The sequence below is a fragment of the Petromyzon marinus genome, chromosome 46 (genome assembly GCF_048934315.1).
Source record: "Petromyzon marinus isolate PM22_M1 ecotype Great Lakes invasive population chromosome 46, UKy_Petmar_22M1.pri1.0, whole genome shotgun sequence".
NCBI classification, from domain to species: Eukaryota; Metazoa; Chordata; class Hyperoartia; order Petromyzontiformes; family Petromyzontidae; genus Petromyzon; species Petromyzon marinus.
Genome location: NC_133712.1, coordinates 18270695 through 18292074, shown reverse-complemented (window position 1 = coordinate 18292074; position 21380 = coordinate 18270695). Strand labels below are relative to the sequence as shown.

At 48.5% G+C, this 21380-nt stretch overlaps 1 protein-coding gene across 2 annotated transcripts in view; it reads left to right on the top strand.

Annotated features, from left to right (window-relative positions):
* Positions 1-21380, top strand: part of LOC116952409 (hepatocyte growth factor receptor) — a 63272-nt gene that overhangs the window by 1952 nt on the left and 39940 nt on the right. For both annotated transcript variants that reach the window (XM_032971773.2, XM_076074264.1), the window contains exons 2-3: positions 4998-6272; positions 20331-20525. In XM_032971773.2, coding sequence (XP_032827664.2) covers positions 4998-6272; positions 20331-20525 — 1470 coding nt within the window. The remainder of the gene's footprint in view (positions 1-4997; positions 6273-20330; positions 20526-21380) is intronic.

Here is a 21380-nt window from a genome sequence, read left to right as displayed (position 1 = left end):
CCACGCTCTCTCGTGCTCTATGTATTAAGGGGTTATCAGCAAATCGGTGAGTGTTTACATGGTGTTGGTCATCATACTCCAAGCATTTAATACGAGATGCCATGTGCGCTTATATTGGGGAACCAATCTCACCATTGTGCTCTCAGTGGTAACACTCGTGACTCAAAGCGACAAGTGTCTGGGTTCGATTCCCCCGTGTTCTTGTATGGGTTTCCTCCGCGTTCTCCGCTTTCCTCCCTTCGCTAAAACACACACACCCACACAACGTCATCGTTGTTGGTCAAACATCCCAAATGTAGCAGGACCCTCCTGCAAAAGAGGCTTCGGACATACCGTAGTGTGGCTTTTCTCGGTAAATAAAATGCAAATCCTGTCTGCAAAAAAATGCAACTGTTGTGCAATGCTAATTAACAATGAACGGATCTTATCCATGCAAATTGCCGTGTTAACAGTGTAACACAATATCTGCATTCAGATAAGTCTCACGTGTACACATACCATCAGCACTTCGAGACCACAGCGCGAATGACTGTGGGGTCTAAATAGACCACTGTATGTGTCACCACACATAGAACAGTTTTACGCTCACATTTTAATTTTGTTACGCTTGTTTACCCAGGAATGTTTCATTGAGTCTCAAGACTCTTTGTTCAGGAGGGTCCTGCCATCTTTTCGCAGGAGGGGGCGATGTTGATATTGTTGCTTTTGCCATAAAAGCGAAACTATGCCAAACTATTTTTTGTTATTTTACCAGGCAAGGCCCACTGAGCTATGTAGCTCTTTTCAGAAGCGGCCTGCAAACAGATGACAGCTCAGTGAAGTGGCTTATCACGTGGATATGTATAGCAGCCAAATACTCTAAACGCATGTTTCTAAATGTGGAGAAAAAAACCGGAAGACCCGGAGAAAAATCCATGCTATCATGGAGAGACCATGCACGCTACAAATATACAAACAAGCATCAGGATCAGGAGCGAACCCATGATCTCCTGTTTACCAGGTGAGGTAGTTAACATCTCGCCACCGTGGCATCTGTTTGGCCAATACCAGTGACATTGTATAGGTATTTTTTTGCTATTGGAGGAGCCCAGGGAAAAGCCATACAGTAGAGGGGGGGAACATACAAACTCCAACACAGAGAGGCGCCCGAGTTGGGAATCAAACCCAGGCCCTTTTTACTGAGGCGCACCACCACCCTGCCAGCCTAGATTTTCGAGGCTCAAGACATTGGATTTGTTGAGATATACAAAATCTGCGTCGAGCTGCGCGGTACTTTAGAATACCGTGCGGAACATGTCCACCTCTAAGCGTTGGGCGATGCACCCAGGAGTCACGCCCGTGAATGCGTGCAGGGCCAACAAATCCATGCCATATTCAAGTCCGTAAAATGACGGAACGGTGGCGCAGCGGAACCCGACGATCCGCTGGTGTATCTCATTCATGGCTAACATCAGTGGCGAGCGACGATATCTGAGCCGTTCCTGGAAAGCTCCTCATCCCGGATAAGTTCGCAGAACCACCCGTGAAGAGAGGCTTTCTTCACTTGGCCTCGTTATTTGCACCAGAGGGGGCAGCTCGTGTCGCTGTGCAACTGCACCCTGCACGGAGTTTCCCGTTCGTCGAGCCCACGTCTTGCACTCTCAAGAGGGTGAGCGACTTGCGTAAAACAACACATGTACGAACTTCTCTTCAATTACTTCGTGTCAATTGAGGGGTATTTAAAATATATATTTTGGTGTTCAATGCAGCTGGCCACAGGCTGGTTTAAGCCAGATTAAGTGAAAACCCACGATTGATCTGCTGGGTTTTTGTGTGCAATCAGTCGTTGATGAGGCCGTGGCATCAGCCCCAGCAGTCTCTACGCTGCGTGGTCCGCGTGGTTCCGTGTTCCCTGCTCAGTGACGAGCACCTTCAGCCATCGTCCTGGGCAGCTGCTTGCGTTGCAATTGAACAACGGTTGCTGTCTTCTCACCCCTCTTTCCTCCTTGCCCATCGCGATTCACCGCACTCGATAAAGCTGCCGATCCTTGCAACGACCGCATGCAATCACGTTGGAGCAGAAGGGCGCTGCGCGTGTAATTGACTTGGGCCAATTGCGTTGTCATTGAATGCAAGGGGCGGAGTGCTTAGAGATGCTGCGCTCCACACACCGGGTTTCAATTGCTTGGTAAATAAAAGTACATAGTGGTAATGATAGTTTACATCTACATAGCGTTGTTTGTGTTAAACAGCACCCCGAACCGCTACACGTTAAGAAGCTTCGGAGGCCTAAAGCGACAACAACAAAAATTGCATCAAAAATCTAAATTCCGACAAAATAAAAATGACACCAGAATTTAAATTCTTTAAAGCTCCAATTACATGGGAAAATAACTCCAAGGAAAGCCGTCTCAGTGGTAAATAAATCAATGCAGCACAAATAAATTGAGGTGACAACCATCCCGACAAAGCACAGCACAAAAGCACAGGAATGGGCAATGATTGTCGGAAGCCTTGAGGTCCGAGAGGAATTGTAGGCTCAAGAGTTTGAGTTGCACGGACGTGGGACGGACGCGGCACGGATGTGGTATGGACGTGACACAGACGCGACTTGGACGTGGTACAGACGCTGCACGAACGTGGTACTAGCATGGCACAGACGCGGTGCGGATGCGGCATGAACGTGGTACGGACGTGGCACAACGTGGCACGGATGTGGCACGCACGTGGCACGGATGTGGCACGGATGTGACGAGGCCACGCGAGCAGCGGTTCCCACTCTTGCGGCCCACAGCCACTGTCATAGGACCCCGCAGGGCCCGTGGAAGGTTTCCCATGGAATTTTTGGCGCAATACGATTATTTTTTTTTATTGCACAGATGTTTAGGTTGGTCAATGCAGGTATAGTCAAGTTTATTTGATTTGTTGCATGGATGATAATGATGAGGGTCCCGTCTTTCCAGTTGCCTGGCTATTGTACACGGGAGATCCATGGTGCTGCGTGAGCCACAGCAGCAGACAAAGACAAAAACGTTATCATCGCAGAGAAGGAGTACACCGGGTCTGTAGGGAACAGTGCAAGTTGGACGTTTATGTGGATTTTATTAAATACAATTTTGGCGCGTGGTGATTCTGCAAAGGTTTGGTAGACAGTTGATGCGGCGCGTGGGTCCTGGAAGGTCCTGGTACTGGAACAGCAGCCAAAGGAGGGAACTTCCGACCAACGCCACGGAGATGGGGCAATGAAATCAGGAGTGAGATAAATTCTGTCAGCGCAGGGCTGCGTGGGATGGTGACGGACGGCATGCGAAAGCCTTTACCCAGCCGTGGATAGACCATGTCTGATGGTAATCATGATGATGATTTCCTCTTTGTGCTCTCATCTTTGAGCTTGATTCTTCATGCTTCAGGTGAACAGTGTTTCAGTTAAAGTACCAACCTGATGTTCGATTGCACACTTATGCCGATGTCTATTTCAGTGGCCTAGCAGACTACACTCTGCATGAGTTTATTTGACTCTTAATAAAACTTTCAGACTGGTACGAAAACACTTCTCTACATGGGGCTCTTTGTGCATTTTATAGCAGCTGGACTGCTGACAACAAAAATAATTTTTGGTCAGATCATAATCCTGTTTTTGCTTTTAGTACTTGGCTCACAATTTGAAAGTTGCAAACCCAATTCCTAACGATTCACAAAATTTCCCCTGAATATTTGATCCACATAATCTTCACCGAGTCTCAATACTTATTTTTAGAGCATCTTGCATTGGAGTGTTTGTCCAATCCCGTGAGTGCAGTGGTAGAAAATGAGAGTTCCCGGAGAAAGCCCACTCACGCAAAGGGGAAACACTCAAATGCTCTGTAGTGAAGGATTCCAGAACACATTTGCGGGACTACAATCTCATGATCACCAAGAGTTTTAAAATATATATTTGATCCACCAACCCTTGCCTCGGATGACAGTCTTCACACTGCACCCGGTCAGGCATCATCCCCAAGGTGACAATAAAATAAGAACTGCTTTGTGGAAAAAAAATCAACAGTGGTCATTCCGACTATGGAGTGACTGGTTCCGACTATCGGAATCAGATATTTTCCTCACTGGCTTAGGGCTGTTTGTGAAACGCAAGCACCGCTGACAGTACTGTACATATTTTCGGTTTCTTTTTCTGGACCTCTCGTGGCGAGCGAGAGTAAAATTTAAGTGAGGTGAGGAGGAGGAGCAGCAGCAGGATGGATGGAGTGCGCTGTAGTCCGTTTGACGGGGCACGGACGAGCAGCTGTTGTGTTTAGTTGACAAACTACTGACACGGCATCAAAACCCAGCACGGACCAGCGTTCCGGGCGGGGAGGTTTTTTTGTTTGTTTTCGGTGTCTCTGGTGGCACAGCTCTCGGCTGATTCATACGAATCACGGCCTTTGCTAAGAAAAGAGAGAGTCTGTGAATCACTCTGGAATCTGGCCGTGGTTTTGGTCGTTTGGAGTGAGTTCTTAGTAAGGCTTTACGTTTTAATAAAATGCCGCGTGAAGATATGTCATGTGAATGTAAATGTTTTTTTTCATTTAATGAGCAAACACCTATTGACCTCCTGGCCTACAGACATGAAAGCGTTGTGATGGGTGGTGGTGGGGGGGGGCGTGTGTCGATCTGGGGAAGGTGGACAGCTGAGAGAGGCCTTGAAGTGGCCTCCAGAGGATGATGGTGGCAGATCTTGGAGTTCATATCGCAGCGCAAATGTCAATTGTGCAACTTTTCCCAGAACTGACAGAAGGAAGTAAGAAGCGGTGCAGTATGTGGTGACCCCTCAATATATTTTTGTTTAATTTAGGTTTGTGCACTGTTTTCTATTCATTCTGAACTCCAGTTGATTTTGCTTTGATTTCTATTTGCTTCATTGTTGGACTCTGTTTTAAGTTGTCGCTCTGGCGACCCTGGTCACACTTGCAATTGAGCCTCATCCTCGTCTCTTGGGTTCTCACTTGGTTAAACAAAATAAACTTGCTGCTCTCTTTCAGTTGGAGGGATTTGGCATGAGGCCTCAGACTGGCCGCCGGGCCCTGGTGGCTCATCTGCAGGCACTTCTGCTGCTGCTGCTGCTCCTACACGCCGGTCCCTCCGTGGCATTTTCCTGCGCCGGCCGGAACGACGCCGAGAATTCCGTAACCCCCACCTCGGCGTTCGACTTCGCGATGTACGTCGCGCCGAGCGCCGTCTCCAACGTCGCGGCCAGAAACGGCGCCATCTATGTCGGCGCCACCAACGCCATCGTGGTGCTGGACGGCGAGCTGCGAATGGTCAGGAACTACACGACGGGGCCCAGGCCCGAGACGTACGGGGACGACCCCTGCCGGGACCTCCCCGTCAGCGGTAACAACAACGACACCGGCGGCGGTGCCAGTGCACCGCGCCTCGTAGACAACGACAACGCGCTGCTGCTGCTGTCGGACGACTACATGGTGGCGTGCGGTAGTGCGCGCCGGGGGACCTGCGTGCTGGCGCGGCTTCGCGGCGGCCCCGGGGACGCGCGCTGCCTCTACAACCACGACGAGGACGACGATGATGACGACGACGAAGCCGAATCCTGCCCAGACTGCATGGCCGGCACCCTGGGCAGCCGTGCCGTGCTCTACTCCGACGGCTTCACCCGGCTGTTCGTCGCGAACACCGTCGATGGCGGCGGCGGGCGGTTCGCGCCGCGCTCCCTCTCGCTGCGCCGGCTCAAGACGAGCGAGGACGGCTTCGTGTTCGCGGGCCAGCACGTCGGGGCGGACTCGACGATGGACGTGCTCCCGCGGCTGCGCGCCGCGTACCGCGTGCGCTACGTGGACGCATTCGCGAGCGGCGCGTACGTCTACGCGCTGTCTGTGCAGCGGAGCGCTCCGGGCTCCGGGCGCTATGAGACGCGCCTGGCGCGGTTCTGCGCCTCCGAGTCGGAGTTCACGTCCTACGTCGAGTTGCCCCTGCGCTGCGGCGGTGCCGACACGCGGCTGCGCCGGTCGGCGGAGCCGTCCGACTACGAGCTCGCGCAGGCCGCGTTCGTGAGCCGGCCCGGCGTCGAGCTCGCCTCCTACCTGAAGCTGAAGGGTGGCGACGAGGCGCTGTTCGTGGCGTTCGCTCGGTACGGGGGCGCCGCCACCGGGCCCGACGAAGCCCCTGTGCCGCTACCCGACTCGGCCGTGTGCGTTTTCTCCCTGCCCGCCGTCGACCTGGACATCGACAACGCGCTGCGGCGCTGCGACATCAAGGGGCTCGATCACTTCCTCGGCACAGAGCCGCCGGCGTGCACACCGGTGAGCGGCGTGCGGCGGTTGTTCCCGCGGTGCGACGCGTTCGTCTGGAGTGCTGATGTTACGTACGTCGTGATGGCGACGACATTTCTTCCCAAATGCAAATCACTAAAAATATAGATTTCCAGGCGTTCCCCGCTTTTATGACACAACAGGTTCCTGGAAACCCCGTCATCATGAATTGGACCCTATATTTCCATTGATGGTTTAATCGGTAAAAGTCCACAAAAATGCTAAGTCGCATCGGAAAGCAGACCAACTCTATTTAAATGTGTTTGGAGTCATGTCAGAAGATGTGTCTGTGTCGTAAATTGATCCTTGGTTGCACTATGTAAACGTCGTTAATGTAGATCATTGTAAATTGGAGACCGCCTCTATAATAGCAGTGGCTCTGAAACCCACGGAATTGACTAGTAAAGAATTCAACACAGTGCCTACTTTCCCGAATATTTAGGACTGCGTAGGCTTTTGCGGTTGCTCTGCGCAACTCTCTGGCGTTGATACCGGGTTGTTACTGTGTATTGTTCGGCACGATGTCCGACATTTCAGTTCCTTAAAAAGCTCCCAGAAACGTCGGACATCGTGGCAAACCACACGACGTGCAACCAGAATCAGCATTGGAGAGCTTGGTCTAAACTTTAATTCATAATAAACTTTCCCAGGCGCTGACACGGCCTTGCGGTAGCACGTTCCCCGCTCGTTGCAGAGCTCGAGAGTTTTCATCCAGCAGGCCGCCCTGCTTTATAATTGCGGCATGCGTTCACGATAAAAAAAAACTACGCGCCGTCTGCACAGCGGACGTTCAAGATCCCGTGACGTTGTTCGCAAGCGTCAGGCCGTTGTGTGCTGAAGTCGTTATCCAAAGTTTCCCAAAAGAAAAAAAAATCACCGCAAATTACTCAACTGAAGTTATAACGGAGCAGTCATCGCATTCTACTGGAAAAAAAACACTTGGTAGGACCCTCCCAAACAGAGAGTTGTGAAAGTTTTCTGGGTAAACAAGCGTCAGAATAATAACGTTGTACAAACCTTTTCCAGAAGCAAGTGTTCAGGGCATTTCAGTTGCTCTCTCCCACCCAGTGAGTGGGCGGGAAGGTGGGGGAGGGGCCGGGGGTTGTGAAAGTAAAAAATGTGAAAACCCAAAGCTGCCGGGTGCATGGGGGATGAACAATTCACTTGCTTCAGTGCGTTTCTATTGACCAGCTCCACACCATTCATCCATTTAATAATCCCGAAGCGGCAAGTCACGGCCTGATTGAGAATATAGCTGGGGAAGCACTGATTTTATTACATATTTTCTTCCCGTGTGTGACGCAGGCAATATTCAGGAGCTAAATGCCAAAGTCGAGAGGGCTTCAGGAGAGAGCGTTTGTGTCGTTTTGCTGCCCCTGCTGCTCTGTTGAAGGAGCACAGACCACAGTGGTTATTTGTACGGTCTATAGTGTGGATTGCATGCCCACAAGCACACTACTGTAGCTTGTCTTCATTGTGTGACTCTCTACGAGTCTCTATGGGCTTACTTTACGGTCCATTGTTTGGGTTGCATGGCCACAATCATACTGCTGTGGATTGTCATCTATGTTTCTAGTGATTGAGGAATCCGCAGCAATAACCGAGGAACGATATTTATGACAATTAGATATCCACAGTGACATGTTTGGGGCGACGTGGTGGCGAGATGTCATCTCCCTCACCTGGTATGAAGGAGGTTGTGGGTTCGCTCCCAACTCTCGTTCTCCCCATGGTCGCATGGATTTTTCTCCTGGTCCTTCGGTTTTTCACTCCACATTTAGAATCAACATGTGTTTAGAGTATTTAGCTGTTATAAATGTCCACGTCATAAGCCGCTTTGGTGAGCTATCATTTGTGGCCAGGTCGCTTCTGAAAAAGAGCGATATAGCTCAGTGGGCCTAACCTGGTAAAATAAAAAAATAGTTTAGTTTTATGTTACCTTTTCATCGCTCAAACCACCAACGGAAACGATTACAAAACGAACTTGACCACCCCTTTAGGGAATAGCAAAAAAAGTTTCCGAGAACATTATCCCAGTCTGCGTAGACAGAATAACATGCTCCCCTCCCCTCCCACATGTGTCTCCACATAAACAAACCATTGTATTAATAGAGTTTTTCCCCTTTTTTCTGGCAACAAAACTGAAACCTTTTTTACAAGGATTCATGTCTGCATTAACCATAATACCTGCAGTCAAAATGCAACAAAAAACATACTATGATAATATATGCATTGTCCTTGAAACTGATTGGTCCACACCAAGGGACGGCTTTCTTTTGAGCCTCGACCCAATTGGTGCTCGACCAGATGACGCCAAAAGGCCTTTTTGGCGTCTCTCTGCTTGCGCGAAACGTGGAGCCCCCTAAAGTAACATCTGCACCAGTTTGAAACATTCAGACTGGCCTGCCTATGATGCATCCTGGTTTTCACCAGGCTGGATTGTGTGAGGAGCTGACAGATCCTTGAAAGATCTGAACGCAGTTCCATCAGTGAGCTCCTCTGGTAGACGAAGCTGAGTTGGCTGGGTCATATAGTCCAGATGCCCAGCCACCGCATGCCCAAGCAGCTTGTGTTTGGCCAGTTATAGGGGTTAAATGGGCATGGCATGGGCTAGAGAAGAGATGGACTGATGCAGCACAGTATTCCCTTGTTATTCATGAACTTGCTATGCACAATTTTGGCTATCCGCGAATCGCGTCTGGAACTCTACACGACTGCATCGAGAGAAAGAAAGTGATGACATAAAGTGATGACATAAAGTGATTAGAGATAAAGTGACGAGAGATAAAGTGATGAGAGATAAAGTGATGAGAGATAACGTAATGAGAGATAAAGTGATGAGATTAAAGTAAACAATACTTACATTTTTTGTTTTTTCTTTGTTTATAATAACCAATTATTTTTTTTGTGTTATAATAATGTTCATGTTTTTAATAGCTTATTTATGTATTTATTTAAGGTAATTAATGTAATATGCTAATATAATTTGCTATTCACGAGCATCTACGGAGCGTATCCCTCACGAATAACAAAGGAATACTGTATAGAAGGATGTGGAACTAATTGGATTTGCTGATGACTGGGATCAGCGGTGTCAAGATCAACCTCTGTGGAGGAGGTTCGTGATGGATGCTACTGGGCAGTTAGAGACAGTCGCCCTCCAGTGATGCTCACAACAACGAGTGGAGCACCGGGCGGCTAAAACGCAGAAAGTTGGCACAGTCCGGAGCACAGCTGGTGCATCTGCCAGTCATCTCAGTCAACCCATGGCACCTGCTGGGTCTGTTCACGTGTCCTCAAGGTGCACCTAGCCTGGCACAAGCTTCGTGGTGATGTCACCGCCATGTAGTGGCGAGTGGCGTTTGTCGTTGTTCTAGTTGGAGCGGTAGTGTTATGGTTAGCGCACTGCATTACGAACCCTGCTTCCTGAGTTCGATTCTCGCTCACGACCAATGACAGTGGCGTCTATCTATTCTGGGCCTGCCTTAGGTCGACTCAGCCTTAAATGAGTACCTGGTGCGGTGTGTAAACATCAGCACTGGGGAGACAAAAGCGTCCTGGCGGGGCGTTGGCCACCCACCCCATCGTGCCCTGCGTTGGCCTTCATGGGTGCTCGTGGTATACGGCGCTCGTCCCAAAGGTCTGCCACAGCCTTGGGGGCAGCCACGACCCGCGGGGGTCGTTCACTCACTGCACTCTTCACAGAGCTTATGCACACGCCCAAGTACGCGCCCGTTGAACCACTTGGTGCATTTGCAATGTATAGACCTGGGCGCTTGTTTCAAGTTATAATAAAAAAGTTTTAATTTATTCCGCTCGTTGAACCAGGAAATCATGCTAAGGTTTTTGTAGTAGGGGGATATGTATAATTCCTGTTGAGTAATTTGTGGTGTGATTTTTTTTATTATTTGAACCATGATGCCGGCACGCAGTGGCCTAACTCTTGCGAACGACGTCACGGGACCATAAACGCCCGCTGTAAAGCGGACGGCACGGAGTATTTTTTTCGTTAACGCACGCCGCAGTTATAACCAGAGCGGCCTGCCGGATTCAAATCGTCCACCTTAGCAACGAGCGACGAACGCGCGATTGTAAAGCCACGGCTGCGCCTGTGAAAGTTTGCTGAACGTTATAAATTAAGAAAGTTTCGACCAAGCTCTCCGATGCGGATTTCCTCGTCCGTGAGCCGCAGTGCGGCGATGCATCGTGCGACATGAGATCCACGTTAACCGAGTAATTGTTTTGCAAACTATCATCGGATCACGATCATCACTGCTCGTAACTTAATTGTTAAATACTTGCGCGTCATTTCCTGACAAAACGTTATAAAAATAACAGTAAAGTCCCATATTTAATGCTCACAAAATAATTAAAGTGAAAACACATTACCCTTTCAATTAATACTTTTAAAAAGTTTTGGGGACTAATTGACTGCGAGATGGTTAAACGACATCATAATATGTCAGCCGTTTATTGAGTAATTATTTAGTGCGTGCAACTGACAGGATGTGCGTTATAACCGTCGCAGATTGTGATGTTAGCAATAATTAGAACGTTCGTGGTCTGCTCACGCAGAGTGAACTGCACTGACAACACTTAATTGCTACTCTTAGTGCATACAATTATACATATACAAAAATGTCAAGCACAATTGCAAAGTTTAATGAGGATGACTTATTATTTGCACTTATAAAAACACAGTCAATTCGCAGGTCACATGTGGTGGGGTAAAGTGTGGGTAATCTCAAGTCTTTCAAGACGTTTGACCAGCAAGGAAAAGTCGGTCTCTTGAGGGGCCTGCTACAGCTCTCTCCGTCAGCAGTTGCGTGATTGAGCAGCTGCAGGGCTGCGCATTTCCCGTATTTTGCACCACACTGGACCCATTTTGTTACAAAGGATTTGCTGAGGGGGAGAGGCGCCGTCGCACGCCACGGTTGACATTTTGGATTCCCTGGCCACGTTTCCCTGCGACGGGGTGAGTGGCTCACAATCAGAAGATTGCAAGTTCACATCTTGGTTGGGGGTGAGTCGGCCCATCATCATCTTCATCACTCTAGGGTCGATAAAAATGAGCACCACTTTGTAGGGAACTCAACAGTGGTTGTCCTATGGATAGTCTCCCCTGCCAGAGGAATGTGGAATTTCCACCACCGTCCGAGGGCCGTAAGTAGAAAATGAGCACCAGTGCCTCAATGCTCATTTGAGCAGAACATCGCTTCGGCTTTTGCACGGTCTCTTTACAAGCATTTGGCAGCAAGAGTCATTGCCACGTGTCCCTGGGTGCCCGTGAACACATTCCAGCCATTTCTGCGGGAATTCTTGAGCTTCCTGCCGTAACCACAGAGTGGCCGTCCATGTGGCCCGAGCGTGGCCTCTCGACCATTATTTTAAATTGCTTCGAGAACGTTTTAACTCATTCAACGCTGCTGCTGCTGTTGTAAGCTTGTAACTTTTCCCCCTGCTGACCCAAAGGCTGCCACATTTTCTTCCATGCCTTCCGTTGCCCACTTGCTCCTGTCAGGTCAACGAAATTAAACTTTAAAAAAAACTTTTTAAACTGCATTTTTTTATATTTTACCAGGTAAGGCCCACTATATAGTTATTTTTTAGAAGTGACCTCAAGACAAATGATAGCTCAACAAAGTCGCTTGTCGCATGGAAATGTATAGCAAGCCATATACTCTATTAACGCACGTTGATTCTAAATGTGGAGGGAAAAACTGGAGGACCCCTGGAAAAATCCAAGCGATCACAGGGAGAGAGACATGCAAACTCCAATTTTACAGGTGTCCAGGGTCGCGATTGAATCCACGACCTCCTACATAGCAGAAGAGGTAGTTAACATCGTCTCATCTCGCTGCTGGCATCTCTTCCAGTGCCTCCCTCTGCTTCTCTTCCCTGCTGTCGGCCTCCACTTTCACGGAGTCGTCTATTTGCTTTAACAGCAGCGTCAGTCGAGCGCTCTTATTTGCCCGATTTCATGATTCCTTCACCTGTCTCTTCAACTTCCTGTTACTCTGAGAAAGTTGTACAAATTCGGCCAGTGTTTTCAGGCTATGAAAGCGGTGATTCTTTAGAATTCTTAGAACACGAGGTGGCAAACTGGCTGCATTTGCAGCTGAAATGTATCCTTTACTGAACCGTGTGTATTCATTTGTAGGCAAATTCACACCTCGTGGCCAAAGCAGACTATATGTGTCCACAGCTCACTATAGCTACCCTCTTTCATTAACATCGGCTCTGTAGCTGCTGCACACTAGTCACACACCCATAGAACGCTGCAAGTGAAATAATTTTCTGAAGAGACCAGTAACCTGCATGTCCTGTGGATGTGGCCGTCCGCCTCTCCCAGCCAGCCAGCAATATTTTTATTCTTATATCGAGCCCTGTCTCTCTCCTCATTTCTCTTTCCTTCTTTATGCTGCAATTTATCGCGATGTCTGTCTCTGTTTCTCCATTCGCCCACTGTATCTCACCCATTCCTCTACCCTATCTCTCTCCCCGTTTCTCTCTCTCACCTCTCACCCCAGTCCACTTATTCCCACCTGTCCCTTTCTCATCTCAATCTTTCTTGCCTCTCTCTCACTGATCCTCTCTCCTCGCCGTCCTCTTTCTATTTTGCGCTCTCTCTCTCTTTGCTCCCCGTTTCACGCCCTTTCACTCTCTCCCCACCCCTCTCTTCTCCCTCCTCTGTCTCCCTCTCTCCCTCACCTCCCTCCTCTGTTCTAACATACAATGAGGGAAAAAAGTATTTGATCCCCCGCTGATTTTGTACGTTTGCCCACTGTCAAAGCAATGATCAGTCTATAATTTTAATGGTAGGTTTATTTAAACAGTGAGAGACAGAATAAGAACAAAACAATCCAGAAAAACGCATGTCAAAAATGTTATAAATTGATTTGCATTTTAATGAGGGAAATAAGTATTTGACCCCTCTGCAAAACATGACTTAGTACTTGGTGGCAAAACCCTTGTTGGCAATCACAGAGGTCAGAGACGTTTCTTGTAGTTGGCCACCAGGTTTGCACACATCTCAGGAGGGATTTTGTCCCACTCCTCTTTGCAGATCTTCTCCAAGTCATTAAGGTTTTGAAGCTGACGTTTGGCAACTCAAACCTTCAGCTCCTTCCACAGATTTTCTATGGGATTAAGGTCTGGAGACTGACTAGGCTACTCCAGGAACTTAATGTGCTTCTTCTTGAGCCACTCCTTTGTTGCCTTGGCCGTGTGTTTTGGGTCATTTTCATGCTGGAATACCCATCCACGACCCATTTTCAATGCCCTGACTGAGGGAAGGAGGTTCTCACCAAAGAGCTCCATTTTGGTCTCATCTGACCACACTTTCACCCAGTTGTCCTCTGAATCATTCAGATGTTCATTGGCAAACTTCAGACGGGCATGTATATGTGCTTTCTTGAGCAGGGGGACCTTGTGGGCGCTGCAGGATTTCAATCCTTCATGGCGTAGTGTGTTACCAATTGTTTTCTTGGTGACTATGATCCCAGCTGCCTTGAGATCATTGACAATATCCTCCCGTGTAGTTCTGTGCTGATTCCTCACCGTTCTCATGATCATTGCAACTCCACGAGGTGAGATCTTGCATGGAGCCCCAGGCCGAGGGAGATTGACAGTTCTTTTGTGTTTCTTCCATTTGCGAATAATCGCACCAACTGTTCTCACCTTAAATTTCGATTTAAAGCTTTCGTGACTGCAATGATTAATCTTCTTTGGTTCTTTCGGTAAAGTCACGTAGAATGAGAATTAAATAATAAATTGATAAAATAAAATAACACAATAATATTCTCACGACGTTTCCGCCACAACACAAGCGGCCTTCATCAGGTGAAGGGACGAGACTGTCTGGTAGGACAGCGCTGGAGTGAAAGAGCCACGTTCAGATCACGACCTTTAAGCTGTGTGAGAGGAAACAAAGCGCCTTGACAAAGGAATTAGCATATAATTTAGCATTGAAATGGCTGAGTGATTAGCTTGTGACTGGTCACAGAAATAGCTATGTTAAAAGTTAAAGCATACACATCCGCAGAGACACCCCTTGATAAAGGAATTAGCATAGAATTTAGCATTGAAATAGCTAAGTTAAAGTATACACATCCGCAGAGGCACCCCTTGACAAAGGAATTAGCATAGAATTTAGCATTGAAATAGCTGAGTGATAAGATTGTAACTGGTCACAGAAATAGCTACGTTAAAGTCAGAGCATACACATTCACCGAGGCACTTAGTACAAATCAAACAGGAGAATTTAGCATTGAAATAACTAGGCGAATTTAGCATTGAAATAACTGAGTGATTAGCTAGTGACTGGTCACAGAAATGACTATGTTGAAGTCAAGGCCTACACATCTGAGCTATTCACAGTACTATATAGTGAACCAATAAAAAACGAAAATATAAATTACCTTAATGTTATCAATAAACTCTATATTCTCCAATCAGCTAAGCTACCAACAATAAGTCGTTATATATCACAATGCTATGTTGTCACCTTCTCACCAAGCTGCTTGGCAATGGTCTTGTAGCCCATTCCAGCCTTGTGTAGGTCTACAATCTTGTCCCTGACATCCTTGGAGAGCTCTTTGGTCGTGGCCATGGTGGAGAGTTTGGAATCTGATTGATTGATTGATTGCTTCTGTGGACAGGTGTCTTTATATAGGTAACAAGCTGAGATTAGGAGCACTCCCTTTAAGAGTGTGCTCCTAATCTCAGCTCGTTACCTGTATAAAAGATACCTGGGAGCCAGAAATCTTTCTGATTGAGAGGGTGTCAAATACTTATTTCCCTCATTAAAATGCAAATCAATTTATAACATTTTTGACATGCGTTTTTCTGGATTTTTTTGTTGTTATTCTGTTTCTCACTGTTCAAATAAACCTACCATTAAAATTATAGACTGATCATTTCTTTGTCAGTGGGCAAACGTGCAAAATCAGCAGGGGATCAAATACTTGTTTCTCTCACTGTAGTAATGTAGTATGAGTATGACCGAGAGGGTATGATGATAAGATAGCATGAGAGAGTATCCCGCACATTTGTATGCGGGATACTCATCTGAAGAAGAGGGTGGGGTGGAGGCGTGACGTGAGCGCGACGCACGAACCCGGCTCAACGTTGTGATGTCGTTACCGCTCGAGCAGCACACTTGGCCACGCACCAGGCAGAGAGGAATCCACCCAGGTCATCTTTTTTCCAAATATGGTAATATGACGATTGACACACATTGTGAATATAAACCAAAGCAGATAAGACATACTGTGAAATCATCATCGTCAAGGTCGTGTCATCAGCAGCGTAAGTGGTGATGAATAAGCTTGCATCCTCATGGTTCTGTAAAACTTGCCGCCGATTTTTCAGCAGGGTCAGTTCTGGACGCCCATGCACATTTCAGCTGAAGTCTGCTTCGTATTGGACCCCGCAGTGATGGACGGGCAGAGATAATTTCTAAACGTGGTGAACGTTCGTTGTAAAGCCCGGGCCAAATTTGCTAAATTTTGCACTGTAAATGTCTCAATTGGGATAGCAGCAGGAATCTTAGACCCCTACTCTAAATATACTTTTGATCATGTCAGGCAGCGCCTGCCTTCGTGATTACAGCCTTGCACTTTGAGAATGACGCCAATACCAAATATATTAATTTATTATTTCTATGGGACCATCAAAATGATGAAAAAGAAAAGGGTTGATTTACCCTTTCCTGTAAAACTCCAGGTGGTGTTATGATATTCAAACACCAGATAGACACCCATCACGAGGCATTAATCACACATGCTTGTGGTAAAACATGCAAACAAACATGCTTTGATAATATATGCATTGTCTTCGAAGCTGCAAATATCAAAGCATTAACAGCACGGGTTGGACAGTTATATGTATGGTACATTTTTTTTCACTATCAAAATGATGAAAACAAATACATTATTATAAATTACTATTTATATTGAGCGTTAAAGTGACCTGCGTCCCATCTTGCCCCATCGCAATGCTGGTTTACCCGGCTGCTGGCGGTGCAGGTGTCTGCCAAAATTAGATCAGTGGCCACAAAATGTCGCCTCAACTAACACGAGCTTTCACAACAGGACCTTCACAGGCACCACGGGGGTGCTCACTAATGAGCCCCCCCCCCCCCCAACTGAGCCTCACCCCGGCTGACTGCACTGTCCACACAAAGTTGCCATCATCATTGTTTGTCGCCCAACAGCGGTAGCGGCGGCGGCAGCAGCAGCAGCTCCAGCCGGCTGGCCGTTGTTTTTGGAAACCGCGTGAACCTTTCCGAGTGTCACCACCCCCCCCCGCCCGCAGCTCACCCCGTGTTTACGTCGCGTTGCCAAAGTTCCGGCCCACACAAGGGGCGCACGTAGCGGCAGTCTCCTTAAAGAGGCCGGGCTTGGCATTGCCGGCTCCTCGCCGCTGGCACGCTTCGGTTCTCGGCTCTGCGTTGCCCTCGGCTGGCACCGCCCCGCGTGCGCGTGGGGCGGTGCCGCAGAGGTCGCTGGTTCGATGCCATCTCCCAGTGGCCAACCCTCAAGCAGTGGGCCACGCGTTTCTCCGTCCACCCGATGGGGACACCGCAGCTGTTCGATCTTGCAGGCATCGAGACTTTTTTTATGTCTGTATGGATGAATCAGCTGCGTTTTATTTGCGCACCATTCGTTTGTCCCCCCCCCCCCCCACCAGGCCCGAGTGAAAAAGGACCTGCAGCCTCAATTGACTTCCACCGATTAAATAAAGGCGGCCGATCTGAGCCGAGAAGCGCCGCCCGCCGGCACGGGGCAGGGCCACGTGACCTGTCCCTTGTGAATAACAATGCCTTTCACGTCTTGGTGAATGGAACGGCGGTCGTGCGTGTGCGTGAATCACGAATGATGTCATTCGATTACTTCCTCGGAGTCCGTTTAATCGGTGCCGGGGCTCGCCGGCCGGCAGGCCGTGTTCTGTCTGCGGCTAGGGAACGCAGCCAACAGCATTGTGAAACTGGAAAGCACCTCTGGTTTTCTACATAAACAATGAACAAAGACATTTTTAAATCAATAACACTGGCCTTAAAATAAAAAAATATAAAGTCTAATCTTAGTAGCACACAAATGAAGGTCGCCTATTATATATCTTTTATTTATACATTTCTCCCACCTTTTAAGGCTCCAGTGTTGAAGAAGTACGTGTTGAGTTTCTGGAAAGTAATTGTGCACGGTGAGACGCGTCTCGTTCACCGTCTGTTGTCCACTGCTCCTATGATCCACGTGCCAGAGTGGACGCACGGATCTCCCCGTTATCCGCGTGGTGAACTTCCAATTATCTTTCCTGTGGATAAGCAGCGTGTGCCAGAAGTGACGTACACACTTTTGTCTTGTTATTCACACGAAGTGAAGATAAGACGAGTAGAATGTACGTCTTATGGGATATGCCAATCATGCCCCCTCCCATAGCAGCACAGATTCTTTACAAAATTGCGTTTTGCAACTGAACTTGTATTGCAGCCAACGTAATCCTCGATTTGAGATTTCCGCAGCCTTGGTCTGAATTTGTCGTCCGACTTCTGTTCTGGGAGTGACTGCACTTGTCAACTTCCTCCTGCACGGGGTGCAGAGGAGATGCTCGCCAATGGAGACTGCACCACACACCTCCTGTAGCCTGGGCGGCTTGTGCAGCAGCATCTGCAGAAGCAGAAAACAATGTACTGTTGCTGCTGGTGATGCTGCTGGCGATGCTGCTGCACAAGCCGCCCAGGCTACAGCGGGCGTGTGGTAGTGCGGAGTCTCCATCGGCGAGCGTCTCCTCTACGCTCTGCCCAGCGCTTGCTTTTCTGATGCGCTGCTGGAGGCCTGTGTGCTCCACGGGGACCGCGTGGTGGCAGGGGGAGGAGGGCTACCCGAGCGACAACCGGGGGACAGTCACCCGCGCAGTGACTCCCAGAATAGAATCAGAATCTGTATTTAGGCTGCAGGAGTATGAATCTGATGAACTATGTACCTCTTTTTTCGCAGATGTCACAACGACAAACAATACAAACGGTTGGAGCGCAAAATAGAGAAAAGGTTACCAAGTCCCAAACAAAAAAAATACATAACTATAATATATCAGTACAAATTGCATAAGTACATACATTCCTGCCGATTATTCAACATTTAATGCAAGTTTGGGTAAGACAACAAAAAACAGTCCCAGACCACACCAAGACAACACACAGTCCCTCAATAAAACAGCAGATTAAAATGTAACTCTAGATTCACTGAATCGAGGTTGTACTACGAGTGTTAATGCATCTATGTTTGTGTTTCGTTTTCTGCACCTAGTCTAGAGGTGGTGGTAGTTGCTCGTGTGTGTACAGTTTTACTACGTTTCAAAAGAGCGCATTGAGAGCGCTGAATGAAAAAAAAGCAAAGCGGTTATCATGCGATATGTCCGGCAGAGAAACCCCACACGGTTGAGACACCCCAGGGCCCCTTGGGTGCATTCCAGCGTCACGTCTCGCGCATTCCGCCAGAGGAGGGAGTACGATTTGGTTTCGGGGAAACTTGCATAAACTGTTTATTTTCCAAACTGGATGGACGTGGTGCGTTGGCAGGCTTCTCGTGTATGCTGCGTCTTGTGTTTACCCGATTTCCTGCAAATTCGTCAAATGGAATAAACGGACACGGTGATGTTTGTCACGGTGGCTAGGAGATGTTCACTACCTCGCCTGGTATGCAGGAGGGGCCGTTGGTTCTATCTTGACCCTGATGCCTGTATATTTGCAGTTTGCATGTTCTCCCTGTCATCGCGTGGATTTTTCTCCGTTTTTTCCGGTTTTTCCCTCCGTTTTTTTCCTCCACATTTAGAAACGTGTTTAGAGTATTCGGCTGCGATACATTTCCACATTAGTAGACACTACATTGAGCTATCATTTGTGGCCAGGTCGCTCCTGAAAAAGAGCTGTTATATAGCTCAATGGGCCTTACCTGGTAATATACAAATTTTTTTATTTAGTTTTGGTTTGCAGAAGTGACAGCAGGTGACATTGTTGGTGCGCAGTGGCGTTGTTCGTATTAAAACGACTCGGTTTGATGAGTCATTTTCATTTTGTTATGTTTGGGCTCCAACGTTAATATCTTAATTGATTCATTTATTTATCTGATGAAAATCCCTAACCTTGTGTCACGAGCCGGGAGAATTTCAACTTGGGATTTTTCTCCGACCCCGATAATATTCCTCCTACAGAGCCACCTTGTGGGCTCGCCGGACCTTAACCGCCATCCCGCCTTTTTAAATTGCACCTCGACTCATCCATCAGCCCATCGCCCCTTGTAGCCAGTAACTAAGTGGCCGAGCGGCGGCGTGTTCGCTGCTTGTCGCGGAGGTTTGCGGTTTGAACCCCCTCGGCCGCCCCAGTTAACGCTGCAGTTACTTTAACTGTGGAAGAGTGAACAGTCTGCTTATCACAACGGACGTCAAAGATTCTGTGATGCCATTCAGAAAGGAGTAGCCCTTTGGTGTGTGTTCGTGTGTGTGTCGGCGTCGTGGTGCCAATTGAGTAATATATGAGCAATTACACCGCAAATTACTAATGGGGATAACTCACAGCAACATCGCTCCGACTGCGAAATACTGCAGACTGCTTGTGAAACAGCGCTTTCCTTCATGACAGCCGTGTGCTGTCATTTTATTTAACGTTGGTTATGTCTGTGCACAATATGTGACATCTGCAAATGTGGTTGATTTTTATTTTCTCGTTTTTCATCTGATTGGAATCCTAGGATGGAATGCGCATTATAACTGTTAATAATTATTATTCGGTTGTTTTTGCTGTTGGTTTCTATTTGCTTCATTGCTGTGGCTTGCTTTTTATGTTATTTTCTAATTGTGGTGGACCCCGGTCACTTTTACAAACGAGACTCTCTCTCCCCTTACCTCTCGGGCTCTCGCCCGGTTCGGCAAATTAGCCTGGAGACCGCAAGAACGGCGAGGAGAGCAAAAACACGAGAGCCGCTTCGAGTTCGTCGCGACAAGCCTCGCTCAGACCTCGTCTCCCCTCCTCCTCCCCCCCCTGCCCCCCAGGGCAAGCCGTCGGTGCCCCGTCGAGTGTGCGGCGCCGGCGGCCGTGACGTGCGGGCCCTGATCGCCAGGCCCTACTCCCGCGTGGACGTCTACCAGCGGCAATTCTCGGGCACGCTGCTCACGTCGATCGCGGTGGGCGCCGCAGGCAACGACACGCTGGCGAGCTTGGGCACTGCGGACGGACGCATCGTGCAGGTGAGCGCCCCGGCAGTAACGACGTCGGTGACGAGGGTGGCGGGGCGGTCGGCAATCGACTTGCGGAGCTCCGTGCGGCCTCGGCACGGTCGCCCGGCACCGGACCGGCGGCGCGGTCGAGCGTGGACGCCGTCGGCCGCGGGCGATCGACCATCTTGTAAAATATCGCAGGCGGTGCCGACTGCGGCCCTACTCGATCGGTGGCGAGCAGCGGTATCCAATGCCACTCTGTACCTCTATGATCCCGCATCTGCGCTGCCCGCCCTCTCCGACGCGCACTGGCCAGCACGGTGAAGTATGTATGGTCCAGGAACCCCCACAACCCCCAAGGCGTGGGGAGGCCTTCATCCAGCAGTGGATTGACATAAGGCTGTGAATGATTTATTCTGACTGAATACTGATGGAATACTGATGATCTATTGCTTTTTGTCTTGTTTGCGAGTTTTTGTTTGCACTGTCAATACTACCGGCCTCGTTTGTTCCGTTTCATCTCTGCTGTCCCGTATGTACTTTGTACAGTCACGTGAGTATGGTCATGTTTGTTCCATGTCTCGTTTCCACGGTCTCATTTGGGCTATCTGTCTTGTTTGTACCATCTAATTTCGTCTATGTACTGTTGCCAATACATTTCACCTGGAAAACCCCTTGGCATGGATCATCTGGGTTTGCAAGGTTGGCCAGGCCGTGGGTCGACACAGCAGATGCATGTAACGGCTCCGCGTGTACGACCACTCGAACTCAATACCTCGTGCAGTTTGCGTTTACACAGTGGATGTCTCACCCAGTGAACACACGTGAATAAGTAATTGAGCTGCACAAACTGGCGGTCCATGTAGAATGCACTCTGCAGCTGTG